The 21,642-nt window shown below is 46.2% G+C and overlaps 4 protein-coding genes across 5 annotated transcripts; all 4 read left to right on the top strand.

Annotated features, from left to right (window-relative positions):
- The first annotated feature begins 1,582 nt into the window (after positions 1 to 1,582).
- Positions 1,583 to 7,492, top strand: LOC112877553 (flap endonuclease 1-B-like). Its single transcript, XM_025941881.1, is given in 17 exon segments — positions 1,583 to 1,719; positions 1,813 to 1,929; positions 2,460 to 2,518; positions 2,603 to 2,662; positions 2,746 to 2,799; positions 2,972 to 3,020; positions 3,119 to 3,166; positions 3,387 to 3,452; positions 4,163 to 4,222; positions 4,282 to 4,413; positions 4,487 to 4,571; positions 5,019 to 5,100; positions 6,110 to 6,218; positions 6,293 to 6,349; positions 6,433 to 6,479; positions 6,557 to 6,608; positions 7,103 to 7,492. Coding segments are annotated over 17 exon segments (1,266 nt in total). The 5' UTR covers positions 1,583 to 1,707; the 3' UTR covers positions 7,280 to 7,492.
- Positions 7,493 to 7,632: 140 nt separating this feature from the next.
- Positions 7,633 to 12,328, top strand: LOC112877552. 2 transcript variants are annotated; one of them, XM_025941880.1, is made up of 8 exons: positions 7,633 to 8,318; positions 10,251 to 10,312; positions 10,414 to 10,479; positions 10,582 to 10,679; positions 10,783 to 10,908; positions 11,015 to 11,293; positions 11,388 to 11,453; positions 11,544 to 12,328. In XM_025941880.1, the coding sequence occupies exons 2-8, from the start codon at positions 10,267 to 10,269 to the stop codon at positions 11,697 to 11,699; spliced, it is 837 nt and encodes a 278-aa protein (XP_025797665.1). In that variant the 5' UTR covers positions 7,633 to 8,318; positions 10,251 to 10,266; the 3' UTR covers positions 11,700 to 12,328. The 2 variants fall into 2 exon arrangements, with proteins under 2 accessions (XP_025797665.1, XP_025797664.1); XM_025941879.1 differs by lacking the exon at positions 7,633 to 8,318 and having other exon boundaries at positions 9,853 to 10,312.
- A 436-nt stretch (positions 12,329 to 12,764) lies between these two features.
- On the top strand, positions 12,765 to 14,555 carry LOC112873675 (50S ribosomal protein L18, chloroplastic). The gene is made up of 3 exons (XM_025936686.1): positions 12,765 to 13,033; positions 13,333 to 13,494; positions 14,213 to 14,555. Exons 1-3 carry the CDS (start codon positions 12,836 to 12,838, stop codon positions 14,360 to 14,362), a joined length of 510 nt encoding a protein of 169 aa, XP_025792471.1. The 5' UTR covers positions 12,765 to 12,835; the 3' UTR covers positions 14,363 to 14,555.
- Positions 14,556 to 18,324: 3,769 nt separating this feature from the next.
- LOC112877864 (mannan endo-1,4-beta-mannosidase 3-like) lies at positions 18,325 to 20,669 on the top strand. Its single transcript, XM_025942237.1, has 4 exons — positions 18,325 to 18,891; positions 19,015 to 19,209; positions 19,297 to 19,419; positions 19,675 to 20,669. The coding sequence occupies exons 1-4, from the start codon at positions 18,553 to 18,555 to the stop codon at positions 20,425 to 20,427; spliced, it is 1,410 nt and encodes a 469-aa protein (XP_025798022.1). The 5' UTR covers positions 18,325 to 18,552; the 3' UTR covers positions 20,428 to 20,669.
- Positions 20,670 to 21,642: the final 973 nt, after the last annotated feature.

The raw sequence follows: 21,642 nt of genomic DNA on the forward strand, positions 1-21,642 counted from the left end.
GCGTATAAATATGGGAAGGGCCGGGTCCCTTACACGTGGGCCCGGAAATAAGTGGGGCCCGCGGAGCGGCCTTTGTGCGGATGGAAAGCGGAAAGGGGAAATGGTGGGGTCGCCCGGTGACGCGACGGTGGTGGACCTTGGACCGCATCCTCCGTGGTCCGGGGCCTCCGAGCTGTCGCCGCTACGGCGCAGGCGGCGAGGCGTGGACGGCGGTGGACCCGGTTCACGAGTACACGACCGTGGCGTATGCTCTCTGATCACGGGCGCTTTTGCTGCGACTGACCTGTGAGCTTCTCTCCCCGCAAGAACTGCAGAAGCTTCGCAACGCGTGCACGTGATCCACACAAACTCGTGTAAACTTCGCTCCACCCATCGTTAGTTAATGGTCGTCTCTAACCTCTGGCGTCTGGTCGTCTGATGCGTTCACACTTGCCATAAACTAGAGTGAGTGGCTCCATCTTTTCCGTCGTCGGTGCAACTAAACAGCTACCGTACCATGAAGTAACAAGCATCCCGTCTATTGGGGCCAGCTGACTGTACGAAATTAGGAATGCAATGCTGTACGATGCTAATTCGACCATAGGCAATATGCTAATTCGATCTCGCCAGTGATATTTTTTCTAAAAAAATCGAAGAGCAAATTACTTTGATTCCGGGGGAGGGGGGATCTTTAATTTCCATCCAACCTTCTAGGGTTGTCTGTGTGGTGCGGTGTCGATGCTCAATCCGATCCACCGATTGTTACTTATTTTTTTTAATTTCTCTTTATTTCATCTGATTATAACCTTTCAGAAATATAGTTTTGTATTTTTCTACTATATCAATAAAAACGCACACATTGTGTGCCGTTCGTTCAAAAGAATGGAATGGAATGGGAATAGGGAAGGGCCAGAGGGGCATGTGATGCGATCCGACACGATCACACGCAAAAGCGACGCACAAAAAAGAGGTCAAGTGATTGAGGTCGCGCGCTACACGATCCGTTACAAAATACACAATCGCCAGTCGCCACGCATAAACGGCACGGCACGGCACCTACCACCACTAATCGGTTCCGTGCAGCTCGTGGCGCTAGCCTTATCTCCGTCTCCATGCAATCCCCCAGCAGGGCTAGCTTAAGGATCTATACTCGCTGCAAGCACATATTCTTGCACGAGCTTAGGCAGACGGTTTTGCTTTCACATTAACATCTCTACATTGACCTAAGAATCACCTATGGCTAATGTTGGAACTGACAGCCATGCAACACACGAGCACATTACGGCCAATGGACAAGCCATCTTTTAGTTCTTCACAGAACTGCAAATGCAGAAGGTGTGAGAGTCAGCTTATCACACATGCTATAAAAAAATTATATATCATTCAAAAAAAGGAGGAGGTTTCTGTTATAAAAATGGAAAGAGGTTTTTTCGCAAAATGGAAAAGAAAGAAGAAGAGGTTATACGTAGATGGGCCAGAAATCAGAAACGAAAGATGGAAGCCCATTGAAAAGGCCGTAGCAGCACAGCCCAACAACTTCTATTTCTTCCTCCTCTCAGAAAGCAAAGAAAAGCATAGCCCATAGCCCAAGACACTAGCTAGTTCTATCCTCTTCCTGACTTCTTCCACTGCTCTCCCGGCTCTCGAGGCGGGAAACTACGAGTGGGGGGATTCGCCGCTGCCCGGCGGCGTTTTGGTTCGCCTTCCTCGCCGCCGGTCACCGCCGCCATGGGAATCAAGGTACCCGCCTCCAGAAGTCTGGCGGTTCACTGCTCCACTTTCGCCTTCGGGCTCTCGATGTAACAGCCTCTCTATGTTCGTGGCGCGCTATAGGGCTTGACGAAGCTGCTGGCGGAGCACGCGCCGGGGGCCGCGGTGCAGCGGCGGGTGGAGAACTACCGCGGCCGCGTCATCGCCGTCGACGCCAGCCTCAGCATCTACCAGTTCCTCGTGAGCCGTCGCGCCCGCCCCCTCTATTTATTCGGCCCCTTCGCTTCAGTTTCCTCGCGAGTCGTCGTCGCGTTTGGGTACGGCGCTACTCGCTACGGATTTGTAGCAGTCGGGTTGGATTTCTCCGATGATGTGACTTGGGGAGTTTTCCTGGTTTCGAACTTGGTGCGAATGTGCGATAGTACGGGCGATGTCTGCGGATGTTGCTGTTGTGGGTACCGCAATCTGTTAGGAAATTCATGCACTGTGTCGGTTCATTGGGGTTATGTGTGGGAGCTCGATGGCACGATATCCAAAATTTTTTGAGAGCGGCTACGTTCTGGTACATTTGACATCTGCTGTATTTTTTGAATGCGTACAAACACTGATTCTTCAGTTGCAGAGGTTAATACCGTTGCCAGAATTTCAATTTACAAAACTACTCCCCACTTTTGTTCTCTCTAAATCCAATGCTATTAGCATGTGCAGGCATTTGTGTATCTAACTTTTGGTCATGCGATTCATATCAAATGTGTTGTCAATTTCTGCAGATTGTGGTTGGAAGGAAAGGGTCAGAGCTTCTGACCAATGAGTCTGGTGAAATCACGAGGCAAGAAATATAGCTTGCCCTGCCTATGGTCTGCTCATTATCAGTTCAGCTTATTTGACATTTTTATCTCCGTAAACTTTGTAGTCATCTGCAGGGTATGTTGAACCGGACAGTAAGAATGCTAGAAGCAGGGATAAAGCCTGTGTAAGCTTCATGCATTCCTGTGGTCCTTGTCAATTCTTTGCAGTTAGCTTACTTTTGCTGACTCTGCTGAGCTTTTATGCTAGTTTTGTTTTTGATGGCGAGCCACCTGAAATGAAGAAAAAGGAGCTTGCAAAAAGGTATGCGACAATTTTTTTCTTTGCTCATCTTCACTCATCACTATTAAATCTCGACACATGCTTTTCCAATCAAGATTTTGGGTGCCTAGTTTCTTCTTAATGAAAAACCACGTCGTTCCTCCTTGGTTGGATCTCGTTTTTACAGGCTTTTGCAATGTTCACTATTATTTAGGTCCTTAAAGAGGGATGATGCTACAAAAGATCTTAATAGAGCTATTGAGGTCAGTTGCTCTTCAACATAGTTCTGGAGCTTCCTTGCTGTCTATGCTTATCTTTCTCATTGTTTTGCTGGATTTCTGAAGTGGCACTTGCATTACAGATTGGGGATGAGGACTCAGTTGAAAAATTTAGCAAAAGAACTGTCAAGGTAATGATTGCCCTGTTTTAGGAAATACACAATAAAGAGTTTTTGTTTGAAGAGTGTCCTTGAATTTATATCAGATGGAGCAGCCTTCTAGTCTCACATCGACATGTCATGTTTCTTCAAGAAAACAGTTTAAAGCAGTTTGAGGAGTGCTAGTAAGAATTTTTATCAAACTGTGGAGTGGTTCTGAGCATGTACTGTAATTTATGCCTTCCATTTCCAGGTCACAAAAAAGCACAATGATGATTGTAAGAGACTGTTAAGATTGATGGGTGTCCCTGTTGTTGAGGTACCATTATTACTTTTGTCCAGCTGTTGGTTAAGTTTGTTTTTCTTTGCTTTTCTGCATAGACCAACTACAGATTAATGTGTTCTTCCAGTGCCACGGAGGGTCAGTAGAATATTGAGAATCTCTTGAACTTAAAGAATGCACTAGTCTAACTTATAGATGACTAGGCAAATATGCCCGTGCGTTGCTACGGGCAAAGTTGGTATAGGTATCGGATACGTATAGTTGCCCGTGCGTTAATTTGTAGGGATCTACGTGATCGAGTCGTGGACGGAGGGCTGGTCCGACTCGCATACGGGATGGACTAAGGCCCACCTGTCAATGATACAAAGCGGACCAAACCAAAAATTTAGGTGGAAACGTTACGTGCTTTAGAAATAGGTATAGATTTAGCTTGAAAATAAGATGTCTGTTTGGTATTGATCTAAGCTTATTTTTCTGTTAAGGTTGGGCTTTAACTAGAACAAATGGGCCACTGATGCACATTGCACATGTGAATATCTTTGGCAATCAGTAGCTGCCCCCATGTGATATAGATGCTATCACTACAGAGAAAAACTTATATTTGGTTGTCTTATGGGGCGCGGTTCTTCTGTCTAGGCTACATGCTGTACTATGATTTGATGGCAATGATGCAAGCATGTTACCTGGCCTTTGTGGTGTACTGTTATAGGTAATGAATATTTAAGTTTTGCCGACCACTTCTGCAGGCACCAGGTGAGGCTGAAGCACAGTGTGCAGCTCTTTGTGAAAATCACCAGGTATACCAAGTCAATAACTTTACGAAACCCTATATTTTAGCATAACTGAATTTCATTTTCATTCTGAGCTGTGAATGCCAGGTCTAGCTGTAGCTTCAGAAGACATGGACTCTCTGACTTTTGGTGCTCGAAGGTTTCTTCGTCACTTAACTGATCTTGGTTATAAGAAATCTCTTGTGACAGAATTTGAAGTGTCAAAGGTAGCTTCACGCATATTTTCTTTATGTTCTTTTATTCTTTTGAGTATCTTGGTGATTCTTTATGATTTTCCAGGTTTTGGAAGAACTTGGACTCACAATGGATCAGTTCATTGACTTGTGTATCCTTAGTGGATGTGATTACTGTGAGAATATTAAAGGTGTTTTACCCCATTCTATGTTTTCATACAGTATGTATTAGATTAAGCCTATAGTATGATTCAATAATTCAAGCTTCACTGAAGAGATTGTACCACTCTGAAAATTTTAAAGTTGGTTCCCTTGATTAGTTGCTCTAGTTGCTTATCAGCTCAGTTCATGGGGGCTTTGACATGTACTCTGTCCCAAATTTAGCAGCAAAAACTTATCCGGAAAAAAGCATCAGAAACTGTGGAAGCCAGATGCCCTAGGTTTTAGGTTCAATTATCTTTTCTGTATTTTCCTTCTGTTGACTAGATCCTGAATTGATGTCACTTGAAGCTCGATTTCAGAGTACTTTTGCTCTAGGCTGGATAGTTTGGTGCCTTATGTAATCTACAATCTTGAGCAATCTTCAAACTGACAACATTCATGGCAACTCATTAAATGTCATATTCTTCTCTTCATAGGTATTGGGGGGCAAAGAGCCCTGAAACTCATTCGACAGCATGGTTGCATAGAAGAAGTTGTGCAAAATCTTAAACAGACGAGGTATGTTTTGATGAGATAGTCATTGTCCTATTTACATATGCAGTCACGTGCTTGCTCAAATCCTCTCTGGTGAGTTGTGTTGCCAGAAAAGTACACATTTTCTGAATTCCATGAAATGACAACCTGTGCAATGGGATGTTACACATGCCTAAAACTATGTGTGCGTTGTGAGTGTTAATGGAGTTGCAGATTATTTGGATTGTTGATTTTTTTTTTGTAAGTCGCAATTTTTCAAATAATAAGAACGTGAGAAGAAATCCAATTTTTATTATGTTTTGTGTTATACCCTGCACACCTGGTGTTTTTCATATTACACCACCAACATGTCCCCTGTTGCCTCTATGACCATACCACCCACTCTGTGCTCTACACAGCTTCTCGTGCCATGCTGCACTCTCCTTTTGCTTCACCATGCTGTTTGTGCTATGTGCTTCTGCTAGGAGGCATCACGTCATTAACTCATTATGTGGTCATGCCATTCTTATGTCACCATTCTTTCTTGTGCTGCTATTCTCTAGTACTACCTACTGGCTTGGCTACTGCTGTTGGGGTGCCGCTCTTGCACCCACCTTCTGGTGTTTCTGCTGCATCTATTTATAGACACACTTCAGAGACCAATGAAGACGAAATTTGTCTTCAGTAGCATGGTGCAACTATGGAGAAAGTGTGCAGTTTGAAACAGCCATAGCTGCCTCAAGTGGCTGCAGATTTTATTTATGTCTGAGAATTGTTTGATTTTCAGTTTGACCAGCCCTTGATGACTGCCTGGAGTGCTCCATTATATCTTAAAAAAATTATGTCAAGGATCCATGATTGTAATGCACAGCTGTTAATTTGTTATTATTTTTAGCTTCTTTTGTACATTGTTTATACATAAGAAATGAAAAAAATGCATGTAGGAGGGACTCATGAATTGGTTCTGCTTGCATGGTTTTCCTTATTTATCATTATTACCTTAATAGTCTTGAAATGCTGGATCTGAATGTGCATGTTCTTTTCTCTTCTGTAGATTCAGTGTTCCAGAAGACTGGCCTTACCAGGAAGTTCGGACATTGTTTAAACAACCTAATGTTTGTACAGGAATTCCAGATTTCATGTGGACCTCACCTGACTCACAGGTTTTCATTGATAGACCGCACTACACTGCTCCTATTGTTTCACAAGCTAAGAGTGCTTTTCTTTCTGTGTTCAGGGCCTTATGGATTTCTTGTCAACCGAAAACAGTTTCAGTCCTGATAGGGTAGCAAAGGCATGTGCCATTTTTTTATTTCACTCCTAAATTCTTGTTTAATTTTCCTAACACCAAATGATCGATTCCTTGGAATTCATTAGGCGGTAGAAAAGATTACTGTTGCAAGGGACAAATATTCCCCAGAAAGGTGAGCTGCAATCTGCCTATTATCTCATGGAGAATCATTCATGCACATCTGACATGCTATTTTTCTGTTCGGGTCAGATTGAAGCTTTTGACACCAGTTGCTAGCTTACCGGGATCTCATACTGAGAAGGTGCAGATCTTAAACAACATGACTTTAATCTTCATCATTTGCTCGTCTTTCCTTTGCCTTAGCCACCGATTCACATTGGTATTGCGCAAGGACATGATGTGCATATCATTGTGTAACTTTGATTTACCAGAGTTCACTTAATACATACTGTGACACTATAATGCATTGCTGTTGTCTCTTAAAAAGTATCCGCCCTTGCAATAGACAATTTATTTTTTGATCGAGTATCTTCAATGTTTTTTTTACTGAGTTAAAATTTGAATTTAGAGAGTTCTCCAGTAAAACACACATCTTCTCATCTCTCTTCCATCCTATATTCCATGCTACTGGTAAGCACCTTGTGTGGCGTGGACTAGTTGAGCTACTGCATTGCTTGTGTTCTCTAACGCTCGCTGTGATTTGAATTTTTTAGTCAGTTTTGTAAAATTCTGAAAACCGAGAAAGGATGCAACACTAATCCATTTCTAACTCATTCATATGCAACTGAATAACAGGAACCCACATGCATACTAGGCTCTCCAGGACAAGGTCTGAAGATCAGGTCTGCTCCACAAGTGTGCAAGAGTTCAAGCTCTGGCTTCAGATATGCTAGCTCAAAACCATTTATGCTGGACATGCAATCAGGATTCCATGGAAGACCTTATGCTTTCTCTTCTTTCTCTTCCCTCTAAATATGTAGCTGCTCTGGTTTACACGAGCTGATTGGTTGAAGCTGTAACTGCAGCTCATGAAGAATGGAAGCCCACTTAAAATATGTTACTCGCATGGTACTATTGTAATCTTTTGTACTGTAACCTAGCTGGTGAACTGCTGCAGTTCATCTTCTCACCTCTCATGCTGATTGCCACTACACCACTTAATCTTTCTTTGCTGGTCTTCAAGGATTTGACCACCTTTTGGTTATATCCTGAGATATTGGTAAGGTGTTTCTTTCCGCCTATGCCGAGAGGAGAAACCTGCAGAAGTTGCTTGACTAAAGTGATTGCGTTGTATGAATTGTGTAATTATTTCATTATCTAAATTTATTCAAATTGTAAATTATTTTTTTATTATCCGTAGAGGTTGTACAGTAGTATGAAATGCTCATAATAGCCAAGGAGTTGAAAAGTACCCGCTCTACGAGAAGATTGGAACATTCCTCTGACGTTGGTTGTTCCAATTGAGTTATTATTGGACTGCACAAACTATGCAAGATGGATATGCTAACTTGGATTCATGGAAGTATCCAATTTACCATACTTTTTTATTATTCTTATTCTCTCCCATCCCCTGACTTTCAACAGAGGCTGCTTGATAAACAACAGGACTTGGAATGGCATCAAGTACTTCCAAGTGGACCTATTCCTCAACTATGCCAAATTCCAGGATATTTAAGGAAGATGCTGTAATATTCTTTGATCCTTTCAATTGTTGCAATATATTCTCATGCCACTTTTGTAGGAACGTGCCATGCTGTTCTGACTTCTGAGGATATGCGGGGCCTCCAAGCTTGAACACTGCTCCTGCTTTCTTCTTTGAAAGGAAAGAAGCACCCTTCCCCTGATGGAAAGCTACAGATGAATTGGCTTTCGGGTTCAAATGCTGAATCTCATGCCATCAATCTACTAAGGCTGCTGCACATCTGTTCTGCATGTGGAGAACCTTGGGCTGCTATAAGTAGAGCACCAGAACCGCCTGCTTCAAAAGCCGTCAATCCTTGGCATTTTGGAGGTAACCTCATTATCCACTGTTCTGTTTTCCTCTGTTATTTTATCCTTCTACAGTTCCACTTTTTGAAATGCCTTTCACCTTATCCCTGCTAATAACCTAAATTACTAGAGTTGGCATTCTTTGGTGATCATGAACTGAGCTGTACACCTGTACCTTCATCAACTCCTAGTGTTAATTTGAGAAGTAACTTCAAAGTTGCATGATTGCATCTATAAAGCACGCCAGCCCATGGAAAACCAGTGCACCTGCATCTAGAATGTGACCATCTTCACTCCTGCAGACAACACCAACTGCTTCATAGCTGAGCTGATATTCCCCTGCACAGACTAATCTTCACTCTTCAGCCAGCCAGCAGGGTGCAGGATCCATATCTGCATTGGTGTTAGATGACTATGTGTCTTGTCCTTGAGCTCCTCATCGTTTCATCGCACACTACTATTTATTAGAAATACATCCAATAAAGTTGATAGAAGGATCTAAAATCCACATGCATGGATGATCTTTTCCTTTTGCTGTTCAAACTGCCCACAAGGAACATCACTAATTTCCCTTTTGGTAATGTCTAAGCACCATTTTACGGGTCTTGAATATAAAAAAAATAGTAAAAGGAAAATAATGAAGTGGATTCCTTCTAATCAATGAATTTGATATCCCTTTTCCTCTTTTGACAAAATTGAATCAGTGTCCTAGCTGCAATGGTGGTGAGAGGTTCGATATGTTGCATTTGGATTCAACTTGCTATATTTACGTAGCCTATGGATGCTTTTTGTTGGTTTAACCGTTGAAGCTATGCTGAATCTAACATGACATTCATGTGCGAAGAAGCGATGTCCTTTCCTAAATGATTCGTACTATTGTACTTCTTATTCTTCTATCCACATCCACGACAAGTAAATTTAACAGTATCACGTCCCATTATTCATGCTTAATGTTAAGATCGTTTACATAATTGGCACAAACTTAGCAATGATAGTTGCCTGTACCCACTACACGTGATAACATCACTATGATAAGCTGTGTCGCTTAGGGCCTGAAAAACGGTGTCTTACGGGTGCAATCGGTTGCATGGTACCCTGCTGCGATCGGGCCACCCACTGCTTCTTCAAACGGGCCATTTTAAGGGATGAAAACAGGTATCCTATGTGTGCAATCAGTTGTATGGTACCCCACTGCGATCGGGCCATCCGCCGCTTCTTCAAATGGACCATCAAAAGGGATGAGGGCCGCAACTTCCAATGATGTGGACGAGGGAGGCTTTGCCACCGATGAAACCTCCAAGATGGTCACTTGATCCACTCTCTCAAGAGTGCGGGCGCCATGCACGGACAAAATGATGGCCATGGCCACAGCAAGGAGGGTTGTGAGGATGGCAAGCTTGGCCATTTCTTCACAGTTTGGTGGTGGTGGTGGTTGTGTATTATGCAAACAGGTAGCGGATGGGAATAGCTTACTGATCTAGGATCTGTAGGAACAACTGGTTTTTATAGGTGAAAGTGCAGTTACTTATTACTCAATTTTGTGAAACTGTGGTGGATTTAATGGATGTGTTTAATGCCAATAAAACAAGTGTTATACTATAATTAATTGACTCAGTAACTCGGGAAGAAATATAGGAGTTCCATCTGAAAAACATAACCATAGGAGTTGATGAAGTGAAGTTACGTGCAAGAAGATTGATGTAGCCTTAATATTTAGGTAATATCAGAATATTCTGTTTCTTGGGTAGTAACAATGGTGAGCTGCGATCAATAATGCCATGTGAGATGTTTTCTTTTTTTTTGAACCTGCAAGGACCTACTTGCTTCACGTGTCGTTTTTGTTTTATCTGGCATGGTACAGAATCTGCTTGAATTTATCTCCTTAGGGTCATATAATGCGAATAGTTATTATTTTTCCAATTTTCCCTGAAAAGTGTAGCAAACTTCTTTGCAGCTTTTGACTATTGAGGATGGAAGCAATTCTTGAAGGACCAAAGTACGAGTGCTTGCTGTTTGGTAAGTTCCTTGCTTCAAAAAAAAATACAGAGATTGTTGCTGCATTTATTTTTTCATTTTGTTTCAGAATTAAATAAATGTGTTTTCTGTTTCATTTTCAGATCTAGATGATACTTTGTATCCCTTCAGCGTTGGCATCAATCTATCTTGTCGCAAAAATATACAAGGTGAGTGAAGACACTAATCATTTTTCATGGCTTCATGCTTTATGAAGCATTTATTCTCCACAAATGTTGAAGAGCCTGCAATTTTGAAATTTTGGCCACCAGATTACATGCGGCACCATCTGCTAATTGAAGAAAGCCAAATTGCTGAAATGTGCCTGGACTTGTACAAGGAATATGGCACCACAATGGCTGGCCTTAAGGTAACAACTCATAATTCGTTAGTTCATTGAGTATTTACAAATTACAATGACCTGTCCTAGATTTCCTTCCCCCTTGAAATCACACCACCGCAATTCTCTGCAGGCATTAGGCTACGAGTTTGACAATGATGAGTTTCATGCAAATGTTCATGGTACCTTACCATATCACAATCTGAGGCCTGACCCTGTTTTGAGGACCCTCCTAGTTTCGATTCCACAGAGAAAAATAGTATGAGAAGTCACCAGTTTTTCTATTTTCTTGTTGTACTCTGAAATGGCATGCTTGAAAAAATGATTATGAGAGAATTTTACCAACCTAAATTTGGTTGCCTCAGGTATTCACAAACTCTGACAAAGCTCACGCAGAGGAGGCTCTGCACAGGCTGGGTTTACAGGGTTGCTTTGATGGTGTGATATGCTTTGAGACACTGAATCCTTGCAATGGTTTAAGTGAGTCCCAGAGGTGCATGGTGTTCAAGGATGAAACATCTGCCGGCTTGGTTGATCTGAATGAATCTGATGGGTTCAGACCCAAATCGCCCATCCTCTGCAAGCCCTCCATTGAAGCCATGGAAGCTGCAATTCGGATTGCAAATATTGATCCCAAGAAGACAGTAAGAATTATCCTCTCTGAAACAAGACCAAGAACACGTTCAAACAAGAAGCAAGGAATACCACAGTGAAACTTACCTCCTATATATTTTTCAGATATTTTTTGACGACAGCACTCGGAACATAGCTTCAGGAAAGGCTGCAGGCTTCCATACTGTGATTGTAAGACGTGTACATGGTCCAGATTCCACATTAACCATCATTCATGTTCGAAGGGAAAAACCTAATTACAAAACTTTCTGAATTTTGCAGGTTGGCAGGTCGACACTTGTTCCCGGGGCTGACCGTGCTCTGGAGAACATTCATAACATGAAGGAAGCTTTGCCCGAGATATGGGATGGTCAGGATCGGTCGGAATCTGAAGTTATTCTTGCTTCCAGCTCTGTCGGAACTGCAGTGGTTGCTTGAGTGCGTCACCCTGTGGGTCATCCATCATGGAGTACTTAGGGTGTTTGGTTCGTTAGAGGTTTATTTTAAGCCTCGTCACATTGGATGTTTAGATGCTAATTAGGAGTATTAAATATAGATTAATAAAAAAATAAATTTTATAATCCTAGGCTTATTCGCGAGACGAATTTATTAAATCTAATTAGTCCGTGATTAGTCCATGTGATGTTACAGTAAACATATGCTAATTATGGATTAGTTAGGTTTAATAGATTTATCTCGTGAATAAACTCTAGGTTTATGCAGTTAGTTTTATAATTAGTTTATACTTAATCTTTCTAATTAGTATTGAAACATTCGATATGACATGACTTAAAATAAACTTTAGGAAACCAAACACCCCTTAGTGTGAGTTTGGATAGTGGATGCAGAAGATGCGTCCTAGCTTCATTGATGAAGACATTGCAATTATAGTTCCAACTATTAATGGAGCTGTATCAGTTGGAGCAGTGTGAGCTGAAGTTGCTGAACATGCATATGCAGTAATTCTGCAGATGCTATTCGCATTCTCGGTGTACCATTCTCTATGTACCACGTTTGTACCGTACCTCGGAATAAACTAATATAAGTGACAGTACTCTAATATGAAACTTCAGAAGTTCGTGTTCCCTTTACGATACAGTGCTTTTTCTTTTTTTAGAAAACAAAATATAGTGCCGCTTTTAATTCTTGTTTTCTTTCAACATGTCGGACCTTCGTTTATTTCAGTTGCGTTTGGGCCATGCTGGGTAGCTTTAGCTTCTGTGTTTCCCCCAGGACCCTCCGGGTAGTTTTTTTTTCTTCAGGCCTAATTTTGCTCATATATAATTTTAGTACCCTGAAAAAAAGAGACTACGATCGTTTAGAATATTAATTTTTTGGGGGTTTCAGTGTTGTTGTAATCAAATAAAGTTATAGGAAATGTATCTTTCTTTCCTCGCAAATATGCATCTTTTTAATTTTGTTCTGTTATAGTAAATAACTAAAAACTAAGGGGTCCTTTTGTAATTTTGTCAAGCTTTTAAACACTGCACAGCGGATAGGATAAGGCCGTAACCAAAGACGCCGTTGTGCGGGAGACAGAGGGCAAGTGAAGAGCCGCGTCGCACAAGTGAGCCATGCTCGCCTCGCCGGCGCTCGCCGGCGCCCACTCCTTCGCGGCGTCCTTGTCCGGAAGCCTCCGCGTCCCCTTACCTTCCGTCCCCGCGCCCTCTCCCACGCCGGCGCGGCGCGCGGCGCTGTCCGTCGTCGCCAAGGTCAAGGTGCCCACGCCCCAGGACGACCGCATCGCCCGCCATGTCCGCATCCGGAAGAAGGTAAGAAATCTGCACGAGAGCCAATTTAGCCTCGTGCTCCTCCTTTCTCCTTAGGAATGTGGACGCCAATGTGCACGAATTCTGGTGAGGACGTTTTCACTCTGCATTCGATTAGGCGAGTGGTGGGTGGGGGCAATGCCGTGGTTCCGACCTGTTCGATGAAATGCTTCAATTAGAGCTGTAGCCTAAGAATCTATCAGCTATAGAGTTCACGAATTGAATGCAACTACACGAGTTTTCCTGTAGTTTCAGGAATCTATCGTAGTTGTCACTTGTCAGTCTTACACACTTCTTTCCAGGTGAATGGCACCACGGAGAGGCCGAGACTGAGTGTTTTCCGCTCAAACAAGCATTTGTACGCTCAAGTCATTGATGATACAAAGCAATGCACTTTAGCTTCAGCTTCAACCATGCACAAATCTCTCTCCAAGGAATTGGAATACTCCGCTGGACCAACGATTGTAAGTTATCAGTACCTTTTATTTTGCTTGAGAACTCTGATCTTGGCTGAAATGTCAATACCATTCCAAAGACTGTAACAAAGGGTTTAGTGCTCATTGCCTAATGCATTCTTTTTTGGTGCTTGTTTGTTCCATTTGTTGCTTGATATGGGGAAGGGTACTTTAGTGAAAATGCATACTCCTTGCACTTGTAGGCTTGTAGCATCGTTGAAAACCAGATGATACATTTGTCCATTAAGGACTAGGAATTTAATGTGCAATTAATTATCTATGACCCAAATAAATGTATATACTCTATTTGGTACTGAAATGGCATTACGATTTCAGATTACATAGTTTGAGATTACATAGATGCATTCCCTATTTCTTCACAAGAACAGACATGGTCTTATGTCTGTGTTGTCCTACGGTTGGCCAAACCCTTGTTGCTGTGAAAGTAAAACAGTGTACCAGAGTAGAAGAGGTGAACAGACAATGCATATGTGGCACTGCAGTATTTATATATATACACACACAAAAAAAAAACAGTCATGGTCATTTAATCAACACAGTCAAGTCCTAGGTTCAATTTCTATCCTTTCTTAAGAATCAATGAGATTTTGGGACAGCGTGTTGGCAGCAAGATCACAGTGGCCTGTACTGTACATAGGCTGAAATATGCATTTGCAGTTATTCGTTGGGGTTTGTCTTTGACAGACGTTTGATATTTGGTTTGCAGGAAGTAGCACAAAAGATTGGTGAAGTGATTGCCAAGTCTTGCCTGGAGAAAGGAATTACCAAAGTTGTCTTCGACCGAGGTGGTTTTCTCTACCACGGTCGCATAAAAGCTCTAGCTGATGCTGCTAGAGAGCACGGGCTTGAGTTCTGAATGTTTACCCCAAATGTTTGTTCATATGTCCATGATCACATGTAATCTTCCCTTTTCACCCCCTGTATGTTGAACAGAGGTTGTAGTCACCGCCTTGTTCTGCAGAGTGCACACTTGGCCAGACTTGGATCGCATCAGATTTCTTGTACCAATCTTGCATTCAATGATTCAAAAGCTTCTCTCAACATGATAATATGGATCCCCCACCGGTCGCGCTCTCTGGTCCACACCACATTCATGCATGATACTGTGATATGTGAAACACTGATCCTTTGGATCCGAATCAACTTAGAAATAAGTGCAATGAAGAAGAATACACTGATAAGCCAGTTGCAGGAGCAGAATAACAGCAACCTATACTGGTATTATCAAGTCGACTCGTAATGTGACGCGATGTGATGCTGCAGAGCGTCTGCTAGGCCTCATGTTGGAACAACCACAATCAAGTAGTCGCTCCTGGGCTACTGCTCACAGCGTCACCTGTTCCACGTGTATGACAGCGTCGATCTGCTCCCATTTTAGGCCCCGTTTGGGAGCACTCTGCGCGAGGGCGGAGCCGGAGCAACGTTTTGTGGCTCCGCCTGTGCGCCATGTAAAAGGGCTCGAGCTCTCCCAACCGAGGCGGCAGAAGCGCTCCACCGATATAAGCGTTTGGTGCGACTGGAGCTCCTACTACCATTTGCCCTGCTCTTCATCAACTAATAACGTCGTCGATGAGTATTATTATAAAACATATTTGTCATGCCTGCCTGTATCTTTCTTAGCTTGTAATGGCCGCCTACTTGGCTACTCACGTGAAAGGGATATATATATATATACAGGGAATGCAATAATATATAGGCCTCGTGGTGATCTGAGAAATTGTTGCATGGATTATTATTTTTCTTTGCGCTACAGTTGGTATGGTTGGCGAGTGTGTGTACTGAATACTGATCCTACCCCTTGATAATCGACTAGTATTTATTCGCAAGATAAAGATATATTTTTTATCTACAGCATTTGAACTAATTCAGATCCGACAAAGACTTACATCAATTTTATTACGGTTTTATTTATGAGATTTACGAGCCAAAGATTTCTTTGGTTCCGCGCATTGTTGGTCAGATTATCGAAAAGATGGTTTTGGGGGGAAAAAAGTGAGGCTGGAAAGGAATCGATTTTCCGCCAAGTTCATTTAAGGTTAAGGATACAATTGACGTTTTTAATTTGCTCGTGCTGTCTTATTCGGTAGATTTATGAAACTTTTGTGGTCTCATTCAGTTTGATCTTGGGTTTCCTTGGTGGGTTGGTGTTCCTCCTAGATTGGATGAACCCTGCCGTCCTTCAACCCAACAGGTAAGGCTGCTGCCATCAGCTAGCTTACTGTGTACTTTCCTGCAACTTGTTTAGAGTTCGTATAAAAGAAGTAACCGTTACGATTTTGTCCAGAGGCTAGTCCGTGTTCATCCCTCCACGACTAGACAGTTCATCATCATCCAGAGAAGGTTTTCTAGAAGTAAAAGGAGGAGGAAAATGGCCGAGTTGTTGAGAGAGAGACGGGTCTGAAGTGGCCGGAGCATGTGCTCAGACACGAGAGGCCCAACTGTCCAGGCAAGGGGAGAGATCGCGACGGCTGTGGCGACACGGTCGATCGTGCGTCAAACTTGTGCACAAGATTGACACGATCCTTGGCCTGGATCAGGTAGTGCTTCCTGGCCGGCATGGCAAATGGCACCACGGCTGCGATGGCACTTGCGTATGCGTCTACTAGCGAGCGCTAGTGTCTGAGAAAGGTTTACCCTGCTGGACGAATGGCATGCGGAGGTCTGAAAGAAATGTTCAGAACAGTTCTGGAGAATGGTAACACGTCATTACCACCTTAGTGAGTGAGTAAAGGCTTCCAGTTACAGCGAGGTGAGGTACTGGACTGATCAGCTGCCCAGTGCGCGAGCCTCACAACGACAGCGCGATCAGGGTCTCCTCCACCTTTAGCTTTCTTTGCGATTTCAGTTTCTTCTCGGATCTTCATTACTAGTGCAGGACGCTTTTGAATCGTGAAACCGACTCAAATCACTCTCAAAGCTTCAGAATACAAATGGATCGTCGGCATTTCTCAGAGCTTATGCTTTGGGGTGGGGCTGATGGCTTGGTTAATTACTTTGCAGCTGCACATACACGTATTATATGTAGCGTATTTATTTATTTATTTATTTTGCGAAACATAGTACAAATTCGCCTACATCGAGCGTATCTTATTTAATATTTATCTATGTATCTTGGGGCACTTTCCAGGAGGTGTTTTCGAAGATATTTGCCGACGGCAGGCCGAAAGCGATGAGATTCAGACGGTGCGGCCACCGTAACTTTCCGCCCGGCTTTAGTTGGACTTTCTCGTTGCTCCGTGCAGAGTAAGCTTAGCTTGTTGATTCGATCCACTTTTATCAACCATACATCCTCCAGGGAGGAAACGTAACCAGATGGTTAAACTTGGAGAAACAGTGCTCCCGCGGCTCTCAGACCTGTCGGCTCGCTTTCGGAAAGTTAAAACAAGGTGGCAAGTGCCATCCTCTGAAGAAAAGAAAAGGGTTAGCAACAAGCTGCCGAAGTTACTGCCCGTCCGACGGATGTTACTGCTCACCGTTCCGTCCTCTCTGACTTTCAGTCTTCATTCTTCAACGGAGTCGTGTCGTGGACAAAAAAAAAGAGGAAGAATTACAGTTGGTCAGTGACATCGCAGCAGTCGTTTTCGATGACATTTACAGTACAGAGTACGACGGTAAATTGTGTATTGACTAGCCCTTGGTTGACGAGAATGTTCAGAAGCAGCCTGGTAATAAAAGGATCAGTCAATCATACTAGAGGTGGCTTAGTAGCTACGAAAGCTCCGTGTCTGAATTTTAAGGTGTGCTTGGTTCAGTTGGCTTGGGACTCCATGAGCTGCTACCACGTCTGAAGCCACATCAGCATACGCCGCTGCGGTACCGTGCCCAGGTTTGGCTAGGCTCTTCAGCAGATCGATCCAACGGCCATACGGGTTGTATTGTTGTTGCCGGTGGAGTCGAGAATTAGCAGGACCGGCCGGTACGTACGTGTACGGAGGGGGCGAGCGCAGATGCGTCGTACGGAGTTCATGCTGGTGTGCAGTGGTGTCGGCCGTCGGCGTGGCAAGCTGACTGAACCCACTGCAAAGGAGTCTGGCACGACAGCATAAGTGTGCGGGTACAATCATGGACGATGAATTGATGTGGTAATTCCAATCGGAGCCACAGTGATCGTGGGCTTGTGCCTGTGCTCGCATCGCATCTCGTACACGAGCGATCCATCCAAATGGAACGCCCAAGGAGGCAGCCAGAGAGCGTCCCATTGGCCCGGCAGTTCCCTCCTCAACGACGACCGGTTCTCTCGCCCAATCGCGCGCGCGCGTCGTGCCCGCCGGCCACAGATGCCACCCGGCCGCCGTCCCTTCCCGTGTGCTCGCGCGCGCGCGCGCCCCTGGACCTGGACCCGGACCGCCTGCCCGGGCGTGGCGATCTCCCCGTGACCCGCCCCGCCAGCCAAGTAGCGTGCGCGGCCGCTCCTCCTGCCTCCGTCGGCAGTTTTTACGGTTACGTGACGGGACGACCCATCTCGCCATGCGTTCGGCACGGAACCACCGGCCGGAGATTATTCCAGTCCGCCGCCGCCTGCCTCGTTCGGAAGCTCCAAAGATTCGCTCCCCGTCTCGTGCGCTCGCTGCTGTCGGAGTCAAACAATGACACGGTCTCCTTCCTTTCCTTTCCTCGCGTACATGGACGCAACTCGGCAGCTGGCTGGCACGACGACGGAGCTCGCGGTTACAGTTCCGGTATTCAAATGGAGGTGTCACGTCATGGACGGACGGCACGCTAGCCTAGCTGCGGGGGGAGCTGGCTGGCCGGGCGCTCTCCGGCCAGATTGCTGCACACGTACACCGATCGAGCCGCGTCATCTTCCTAGGCATGAGCTTGTTGCGGCGCTCTCTCGCTCGCTCTCTGCTACCTTCCCCTTCCCTTCCGGGGGAGCCGGAGCTCTATTAATACGCGCGCACGGGCGCCCGAGTTCGCGGCGGACGTGCGAGCGCCATGGTTTCCCTTTCCCGGCCGGTTAAACCGACGCGTGCTCATTGAACGACGGCAGGTATATACTGGTAGAGGTCGGGGCTACCTGCAGAGAGGGCATACAGCAGGCAGGCAATGGCGAGGTCACGGCCAGGGGGCCTCGCGGCCAGCCTCCTCGTCCTCCTCTGCCTGGTCGCCTCCGCAGCCGCCGCCGCCACTCCCGGCGTCGGGCTGGTGGGCGTGGACGGGACGCAGTTCGTGGTGGGCGGCGGCAAGACGGTCTACTTCAGCGGGTTCAACGCGTACTGGCTGATGCTGGTGGCGTCGGACCCGCCGCGGAGGGGCCAGGTGGTGGCCGCGTTCCGGCAGGCGGCGGGGCACGGGCTCAACCTCGCGCGGACCTGGGCCTTCAGCGACGGCGGCGACACCCCGCTGCAGTCGGCCCCAGGCGTCTACGACGAGGCCATGTTCCAGGTGACGGCCGTGCGGACCGATGCACAAGAAGCACAAAGCTAGCAACGGCTTGTCGTCGTGCGTGTCGAGCTGACTAACAGCTAGCGAATGAAATGAAATGGAATTGGTTTCTTGTGCCTGCAGGGGCTGGACTTCGCGATCGCCGAAGCCAGGCGGCACGGCATCTACCTCCTCCTCTGCCTCACCAACAACTTCCACGACTTCGGCGGCAAGCGCCAGTACGTCGCCTGGGCCAGGGAGGCCGGCCACCACCTCGCCACCGCCGACGACTTCTTCAACAGCACCGTCGTCAAGGGATACTACAAGAACCACGTCAAGGTCTCTCTCTCACTCTCTCTAGATCTCAGCATTTTTGTTGGTTCCGTCTCTGAAAGAAGCTTTTCCTGGTGGACGGATGGAATGCAGACGGTGCTGACGCGGGTGAACACCGTGACCGGCGTCGCGTACAGGGACGACCCTACCATCCTCGGCTGGGAGCTCATGAACGAGCCGCGATGCGACGCCGACCCCACCGGCGCCATGGTGCAGGTAGGCGACCCTCCGCCGGCCATTCATCCATGGTCCGTCCCCATCAATCTTCTAGCTCGTGTACCACGCTGAATCATCACCATGCTGTCAACGTAGCCCGGGCGCCGACCCGTCCTCGCCTGGATTGAAAACCAGAAAACCCGGCCGGGCGCAATTAACGCTCGATGTCGATCTATCGATCAATCGATCGCGAGCCACACGATCGACCGACCACAGGATTCTCTGATCTGATTCGATTCTGGGTGGTGGCTGCAGGCCTGGGTGGAGGAGATGGCGCCGTACGTGAAGTCCATCGACGGCGACCACCTGGTGACGGCGGGGCTGGAGGGCTTCTACGGCGACGGCGCGCACGAGAGCAAGGACCTCAACCCCTGGGGCATCTACTACGGCACCAACTTCGTCGAGACCCACCGCGCGCACGGCGTCGACTTCGCCACCATCCACCTCTACCCGGACGTTTGGCTCTGGGGCTCCGGCGCCGCCGCGCAGCTCGCCTTCTTCCGGAACTGGACGCGCTCGCACGCCAGGGACACGGAGCTGTATCTCGGCAAGCCGCTGCTCGTCACCGAGTACGGAAAGTTCCTGTGGGACGGCGTCGCCAACCGGACGCAGCGGGACCGCTTCCTGGGCCAGGTGCTCGACTCCATCTACGCCTCGGCCGCCGGCGGCGGGCCGCTCGTCGGCGGCGCGTTCTGGCAGCTGCTGGACCCCGGGATGGACACGCTCAGGGACGGGTACGAGATCATACTCCCCGAGGACCAACGCGCCGCGACAATCATCGGCAACCACTCCCGGCAGCTCGCGGAGCTCAACGGGCAGGACGTCGAGGCGGTTCGCCGGAGGAGGCGGCGGCGCCGGGGTGCGCAAAGGAAGGTGCACGTAGGCAGCAGCTCGGGTAGGAGTAGGAGTAGCAGTGACACGCCACGGTTACACGCCCTCTTGGTTCGTTTCATCTCTTTGTTCAGATCAATTTCTTCGCTGTTCCGTCCAGCAGCGTCTAGACCGTAGAAAATTTTACTGCACATACATACAGTTAAAAAATACTTAGCTGTGTACCTAGGTAGTCCTAGAAGCCAGGGATTTCAGGTAAAAAACATACTTGTCCTGACAATGTGTACTGTACCATTACATCTATACTGGATGCTAAAAAAGAGGTGTAGTACTAGAGCCTGGTGGGTAGTTTTCATGGGCCATTTGAAGTCTCTGTTCCATCTTCCAGCAGAAGGATCTGTCCGTTTTTCTGACTGCTATTGCTATGGACGGCAACAGTTCTATCTAGAGCACATCACGTCATCATTCATCACCGACAAAAGGCACGCGGCGGTCGATCGAGAGGTGCAGATAATCTGATTTTTTTTCTTGGCATAACAGTTCTGTGCGTGGCGTTATCCTTTTACACATCTGAAACTGAAAGTGAGTGGCGCCATGATCAGTAGACTCACTGACCTGTGGATCTGTCCATGCGTCCATCCATCCCTTGGACTGGGAACTCTACCACCTGGGACTCGATTGCATGCAGAGCGCTCTCTTCTGATTCCTGAAGCGTACAAAACTGTCTCGGGTCTGAGTGTTTTTTTTTTCTGTCCAGATTCCAGGCTCTATCTCTCCAAACTGAGCTGAGTGGCTGCCTACTTCTTGAACGATCTGCATTCAAAGGCAGCGGTCATCGGGATGGTCACAAGATTGTTTGATTCAAGTTGAGTGGTTGAATGGTCCAGGTGATCAGCAAGCATCCGCAGGGGGAGCAAAGCAATCCACCAGGCATCCTGTGTTGGCGCGGCAGTTGTGCCTGCTGTCCCAGTGGTTGAATTATTCAGAGCAAGTTTAAGGACAAAGTGGGCCGGGCCCGGTAGGCGCTTCTGCTGCGGAGGACTACTTCGGCGTCCATTTTGTTCTGTCATCTGTGGTGAAACGTTGTTGCTTGGGCCTTCCTTTCGGGGAAGGGTTAGATTTTGTTTGGGCCGAAGGACAACTGTTCGAGAAATTAATAAAGTGGATCAGGAACGAGCACCAAGGTGTGAAGAAAAAGCAAAGGGAACAAAATTAACAGCTAAGCGCAGCTGCGCAAACATAAAAGCTGCATGAACAGTAGCACTGCGTGGACATGCGCGAAAAAAAAATTAAAAAAACTTTTGAGAAAATTCAGGGCAAACAAAGGGGAAAATGTGTGTGGACGGGCTGAGAGCAAGCAAGTTGGATGAAGATCGCCCACGACCATGATGG

The sequence above is a fragment of the Panicum hallii genome, chromosome 9, assembly GCF_002211085.1.
Source record: "Panicum hallii strain FIL2 chromosome 9, PHallii_v3.1, whole genome shotgun sequence".
NCBI lineage: Eukaryota > Viridiplantae > Streptophyta > Magnoliopsida > Poales > Poaceae > Panicum > Panicum hallii.

Bases quoted from the DNA above. Each gene is read 5' to 3' on its own strand.
- LOC112877864 (XM_025942237.1), top strand. From the start codon at position 18,553: ATGGCGAGGTCACGGCCAGGGGGCCTCGCGGCCAGCCTCCTCGTCCTC. The intron at 18,892-19,014 runs GTGACGGCCGTG...TTGTGCCTGCAG, and splicing joins ACGACGAGGCCATGTTCCAG to GGGCTGGACTTCGCGATCGC. The intron at 19,210-19,296 runs GTCTCTCTCTCA...GATGGAATGCAG, and splicing joins ACTACAAGAACCACGTCAAG to ACGGTGCTGACGCGGGTGAA.
- LOC112873675 (XM_025936686.1), top strand. From the start codon at position 12,836: ATGCTCGCCTCGCCGGCGCTCGCCGGCGCCCACTCCTTCGCGGCGTCC. The intron at 13,034-13,332 runs GTAAGAAATCTG...ACTTCTTTCCAG, and splicing joins ATGTCCGCATCCGGAAGAAG to GTGAATGGCACCACGGAGAG. The intron at 13,495-14,212 runs GTAAGTTATCAG...TTTGGTTTGCAG, and splicing joins ACTCCGCTGGACCAACGATT to GAAGTAGCACAAAAGATTGG.
- LOC112877552 (XM_025941880.1), top strand. From the start codon at position 10,267: ATGGAAGCAATTCTTGAAGGACCAAAGTACGAGTGCTTGCTGTTTG. The intron at 10,313-10,413 runs GTAAGTTCCTTG...TTTCATTTTCAG, and splicing joins GTACGAGTGCTTGCTGTTTG to ATCTAGATGATACTTTGTAT. The intron at 10,480-10,581 runs GTGAGTGAAGAC...TTTGGCCACCAG, and splicing joins TTGTCGCAAAAATATACAAG to ATTACATGCGGCACCATCTG.